Raw genomic sequence first — 6,595 nt, forward strand, 5'->3', positions numbered from 1 at the left:
ATAGAAGCTACCGTTTAGTGATTGTTTTTCCTCACGCTGAGGTTGTGAGAAAGATTGCCACACCGCTCCCGCAAAGAGTGTCGTGCTGTTGGAGATAATTAATTACCGGTTGCTGCTGTAGCTATTTTGGACTGCATAGGATTTGGACCGCCCCAGAGTGCCGTCGTCAAAGTACCCGTTTGGCCAACCATCGTCGCAGTATCGCCGAGAAGATTTCATCCAACAAGTCCACGTCGTAACGATCGAAAGGTTAAGTACGGTCGAAGCAGGTGAGTGACCTCTTTTTCTTTGTTGAGGCAGAATGGCTACCGCCACGCGGAGCAAAAAGGCCAAGCAGCTGAAACAACTGGGTGCCAAGCGGGGCAATCTACTGCAATCAGCGCAATTGATTCGCGAATTTGACCAAAATTATGATCTTTCGCAAGCAGCCGAGATTCCATTTCGGCATGATCGTTTGGACAAGTTATGGGATGAGCTGGAACACGTTGATATGGAGCTTGAAGCACTTTGCGGTGATGACCCTGGCGCCGCTGAAACTCGAGCCGAGTTTCAGAACTTGTACTATCGATTGAAGGGTTCACTTACGAGAAAGCTTCTAGATCCTACCCAAGCCAATCCGCCTGCTCCCGTACAACAACATCAGATTATGCTCCCTTCCTCTGGTGTGCGCCTCCCAGAGCTAAAAATCCTAGAATTTGATGGGAACCCTGAAGATTGGTCTGGCTTTCATGACTTGTTTAAATCCATGATCCATGACAACTACCAATTAACAAACATTCAGAAGCTACATTATCTTCGAGCTTCGTTGAAAGGGGATGCTGCTCGTATCATCTCATCTCTTGCCGTTTCTACGTACAGCTACACTGTTGCGTGGAAGTTGATAACAGATCGTTACGAGGACAAGAATTTGTTGATCAAGCAACACATCTCTGCGCTTTTTTCGGTTTCTCCGCTGCGGAATGAGTCCGCTTCTGGCCTTTCTGAACTGGCAGATGAGTTCGAGAAACACGTGAAAATCTTGGACTCTCTAGAAACCAAGGCGTAGCATTGGGATTCTGTGTTGGTGGAGCTCCTTTTCAGTCGTATGGATGCCACCTCACAGAAACAGTGGGAAAATAACCGTGACAAAACCCAGCGTCCTTCGTACGACGATCTCATAAAGTTTATCCATGATCACTCACGCACACTGCAGTCCCTCAAGCTCTCCCAATTAGTTTGTACACCGTCGATGGAGGCCAAGCCTACGAAGTCACGACAAGTGTTGGCCCATTCGGCCACAGAACAAACTTCTAAATGCGCTGCGTGCAAACAAGCGCATTGTCTGTTCCAATGCGAGGTCTTTCGTGATCAAACTCCGCATCAACGTTTCGATTTAGTTGAATGGAACAACTTATGCATCAATTGCATCAAAGCATCCCACGAAGCAAGAAACTGTACCAGTGGGTGCTGCAAGTATTGCCAAAAGAAGCACCACACTTTGCTTCATCTCCCGTCGTCCGCCTCCTTGATGATGGGTGGAGCTCCACCAAACAGTCAACACACTGAATTCCCAATGCATGAAACAAATCCCAATCTGTCGCTTTCTCCTCCGGTTCCGTTCAATAGTGGCCCGGATGTCACTTCGGTCAATCGTGCGTACCCGCTCTCGTCGCCGTTGGTATTTGCGCCTCGCCTGCCCCCGTCGGAAATAGTCACACCTCCTTTCACCGCCTGTCAAACCGTCGCACCAGCAAATGTTGGTGAAAATACTGTGATTTTGTACACCGCACTAGTGAATATCCACGATAACCTCGGGCACAGTCAAATCGCTCGTGAACTCCTAGACAGCGGCTCACAGTCAAGTTTCGTTTCCGAGTCGTTGTGCCAACGTTTATCGCTCAACCGAGTGAAGATCAACATGCCTGTAAGCGGCATTGGGCAAGCAATTGTCAACGTACGTTACGTAGTCTCGGTGAGCATCTCATCCCGATTTGGGTCACAACAATTCCCATTGCATTGCCTGGTGTTGCCGAAACTAACGGTGAACCTTCCAATGAAGACGGTGGATATTAACACGTGAAAAATTCCCAAGCATCTACCGTTAGCAGACCCACACTTCTATCAAAGTCACGGTATCGATTTAATTATCGGTGCCGAGCTTATCCCGTTCATTCTGCAATCCGAGCAGATTCCGTTCGATGACCAGCTACCACCACTCCAGAAGACAAGCTTCGGATACGTATTCTCGGGAAAGGTTCCCGCTTCGATGACCACTCCACTTATCTGCTTGGTCTCCGCTTTCGACAACCTGGACGCACAGGTGAAAAGGTTCTGGGAAGTGGAAAACTTTGATGTCGGGAAATGCCTGACTGCCGAAGAACAACAGTACGAAGCCCACTTCGCATCTACACATAGTCGCAATGCCGACGGTCGTTATGTAGTGCGTCTACCTGTTAGGCAAGAACTTCTACCGTCTATTGGAGACACGTGGAACATAGCAGCTCGTCGATTTTCTGCCCTTGAAAGACGGTTCCGCTCCGATGAAACACTATAAAAGAGCTACACCGATTTCATGGAGGAGTACGAACGGTTAGGCCACATGGAGGAAGTGAAGACTCGCGTCGCGTTACCCCAGTATTTCCTGCCCCATCACGTAGTCCATCGTCCCGACTCGTCAACAACCAAAATAAGAGTCGTGTTCGACGGCTCGGCTAAAAGCAGCAACCAGCTCTCCTTGAACGATCTTCTTCTCACAGGACCAACAGTTCAGCCTTCCATGTTGTGCATCGTTGTCAACTCTTGTTTCCACCGATTCGTCATGAAAGCAGACGTGGAGAAAATGTTTCGACAGGCTTTGGTTCATCCGGACGATCGCCTACTACAGCAAGTTGCGTGGCACCGAAACGAATCAGAGCCACTGAAAACCTATTCCTTGAACACTGTCACCTATGGCATATCTTGTGCTACGTATCTAGCAACCAGAGTCCTAAACCAGCTGGCGGACGATGAAGGGCATGACTTTCCACTTGCTGCCCCCATTGTCAAGAAAGAATTTTATGTAGACGATGTTTTAACTGGAGCCGAGAGCATCGGAGCTCTAGTTGAAACCAGCATACAGCTGACCGAATTACTAAAGCGAGGTGGTTTCAATCTGCGAAAGTGGAGCGCGAATCACCCCAGTATTCTGGAACATTTTCCAGAAGAACTAAAGGAGCATCAGTTGCCGCTAGAACTCGACTGATCTGCATCGATCAAGGTACTAGGCCTACTATGGTTTCCAAAGGAGGACGTATCTGGATTCAAGGTCCCTGATTTTCCAGCCCTGCCACACGTTACGAAGCGCCTCGTACTATCGGAGATGTCGCAGTTATTTGACCCCTTGGGTCTGGTCGGACCAGTGGTGGCCAGTGCGAAGATGTTTGTGCAGCGATTGTGGCAGGAGAAACTTAGCTGGGACGAAAAGCTACCGGACGTTGTGCAATCATGGTGGCTGTCCTTCCGAACAACAATTGGTATCGTTCGGAATCTTCGAGTCCCTCGGTGGGTGTTCGAAGAGAGTGTAAAAAGCTACGAGTTGCACTGTTTTGTCAACGCTTCTTCCAAAGGGTATGGAGCGTGCATCTACACAGTATCAACAGGACCTTCCACTAAACGAACAAGCCATTTGCTCATAGCAAAATCACGTGTTGCTCCAGTATGTGGTTATTCCATCCCACGGTTGGAACTCTGTGCAGCCGTACTTGGAAGCCAGTTGGCTGATACCATTCGTAGAACAACCAAGTTTGACTCTGCGGTCACGTTCTGGTCAGATTCATCGATCGTTTTGCACTGGATTAATTCACCACCTTCGTCCTGTAAGATATTCGTGTCCAACCGAGTATCGGAGGTCCAGAAACTCACCCAAGGATCCCAGTGGCGGCACGTTCCAACCCTAGAAAATCCCGCCGATCGTTTATCTCGCGGAGTACAACCAGATGATATCAAGAACGATGCACTGTGTGGGCATGGGCCGTCCTACTTGCTGAATGAAGTGGAATCGTGGCCAGCTCCTATAATTCCATTAACGTCTACCGACATTCAGCATCATACACCTGAGCAGCGGCAAACGGTTGTACTCCTAAGTGTCACATTTGACGATTCGCTAATCCACGATTACTCACAACTGTCGCATCTTATCAAAGTTGCTTCATTCTGTCAACGTTTCGCAAAAAACTGCCGATTGCCGAGGATGGCTCGTACAGTGGGACCAATCGTTCTGCTCCTCATTGCTAGTTGTTCCAAAAGGAAAAAATGACATTCGCTTGGTTATTGATTTGAGAGGTCCAAACAGATGTGTTCACAGAACCCCATTTAAGATGCCGACGTTTGAATCTATTCTAATGGAGTTGCACGGGACAAAATGGTTTTCTACCATCGATCTCAAGAATGCATTTTTTCATGTTGTACTTGACGAGCGTTGTCGACATTTGACCAACTTTTTCTCAGGTGATGCGCTATATCGATGTCGTCGGTTACCTTTTGGTCTTTGTAATGCTCCAGATATTTTTCAAGATATCATGCAGTCTGTAATTCTATCGGGATGCAAGGGAACGGTCAATTACATGGATGACATACTCGTATCTGGAAAAACAAAAGACGAGCATGATATGAACCTGAAAGAAGTTCTTAAGCGATTAGAGGATCATAATGTCAAGGTCAACGGAAGTAAATGCTCATTAAATAAACAAGAAGTGACGTTTTTGGGATTCAACTTGTCTGCTGACGGATGGAGTGTAGAAGATGAGAAAATAAAGGCAATTCAACGCTTTCGCAGACCAGAAAACCAAGATGAAGTAAGGAGTTTTCTGGGGTTAATCAATTACGTCGATCGATTCATTCCTCATCGAGCAGACAAAACGTGGTGGTTGAGAGAACTAGCAAGAGCAGATCACTTCTACTGGTCCGATGACTTAGATCTAGAATTTGATTACTTACGACGCACCGCTTGGACAAAGATCAAGACCTTGGGTTATTACAATCAATCTGATGAAACCGAGCTCTATGTGGATGCCTCGCCTCATGGCTTAGGAGCTGTCCTAGTGCAATTCGATGATAAATCCAACCCGAGAGTCATTGCTTGCGCTTCGAAAGCTTTATCGTCGGCAGAACAAAAATACCCACACACGCAGAAGGAGGGTTTGGGGGGGTGGAAAGATTCTCCAATTACTTGTTAAGCACTACTTTCAAGATCAGATCAGATGCAAAATCAAATGAATTCATCTTCGGAGGCATGCATCGCATCGGAAAAAGGGCTGTTTCACGAGCAGAGGCATGGGCACTCAGGCTGCAGCCATATGATTTCACCGTTGAGTGCGTCCCAGGAGACATGAACATAGCAGATACGCTCTCTAGATTGGTAGTCGATAGAGTACCAGCAAGATCCTTCGATGACTCATCTGAAGGACATTTACTATTCGTACTTGATATGGCAAATATGGAAATGAATTGGAACGAAATTGAGCTAGAAGCAGAGATCGACAAGGAACAGATTGAAATTCGGGAATCTATGAAATCTGGTGCATGGAGCACGGAGTTGAGGGCCTACGAATGTCAAGCTAAGTATTTACGGTTGATGGGTGCTCTAATTTTCAAGGAGGATCGGGTAATATTGCCCTTGAATTTGAGAACTAAGGCAATCGAATTATCACACCAAGGCCATATAGGTGTAGCATCGATGAAAAGAATACTGCGAAATAATTTCTGGTGGCCCGAAATGAGTAAAATTGTTCAGAAATATGTAGATAATTGTGATACATGCCTACGACTTTCGAAGAAAAATGCACCTCTTCCCAGTAGGGAGCTTCCACAAGGACCGTGGGAGATATTGCAAATCGATTTTTTCACGGATAAAGATTTTGGCCATGGAGAATTTTTGGTAGTAGTGGATACTTATTCCAGGTACATCCTTTAGCTGAGAGCCACCATAATAGTGATAATCAATCAATCAATATTCCAGGTACATCCAAGTGATTGAGATGAAAAACATCAATGCAGATACAACCAACGCTGCTTTGGGCAAAATATTCGAAGTATGGGGTTATCCTTTGGCGATCCAAAGTGATAATGGACCACCCTTTCAGAGCGATAAATTTGTTAAGACGTGGGAGGACAGAGGTATCAAGATACGGAAGTCCATTCCGTTAAGTGCACAATTGAATGGCGCCGTAGAGCGACAAAATAGTGGCATCAAAAATGCGTTAGCGGCCGCCAAATTGGATAAAGAAAACTGGAGAGCAGCATTGGAGAAGTATGTTCATACGCACAACAAAATTCGACCTTTGTCGCGACTAGGAATTACGCCCTTTGAATTATTGGTAGGATGGAAATTCCGCGGTACCTTTCCCAGCCTTTGGGATACTATCTCTCCAGCATCATTAGACCGCACTGATATTAAAGAAAAGGATGCAGCATCTAAGCTTCAAAGCAAGAAATACGCTGATAAGTTCAGAGGAGCTAAGGTTTCGGATATCAAAGTGGGAGATACAGTGCTAGTAGCACAACAGAACAAACAAAAATCGGACCCGACATTTTCTGCAGAAAAATTTACAATAATTGCAAGGGATGGAGCTAAAGTCGT

At 46.4% G+C, this 6,595-nt stretch overlaps 1 protein-coding gene across 1 annotated transcript; it reads left to right on the forward strand.

Annotated features, from left to right (window-relative positions):
- Positions 1-301: 301 nt before the first annotated feature.
- Positions 302-1,045, forward strand: LOC135715655 (uncharacterized). Its single transcript, XM_065238831.1, has one exon. It carries the CDS (start codon positions 302-304, stop codon positions 1,043-1,045), a length of 744 nt encoding a protein of 247 aa, XP_065094903.1.
- Positions 1,046-6,595: the final 5,550 nt, after the last annotated feature.

This window comes from Ochlerotatus camptorhynchus, unplaced genomic scaffold, assembly GCF_037179485.1.
Source record: "Ochlerotatus camptorhynchus isolate MF236.1 unplaced genomic scaffold, CSIRO-AGI_Acam_v1.1 ptg000986l, whole genome shotgun sequence".
NCBI classification, from domain to species: domain Eukaryota; kingdom Metazoa; phylum Arthropoda; class Insecta; order Diptera; family Culicidae; genus Ochlerotatus; species Ochlerotatus camptorhynchus.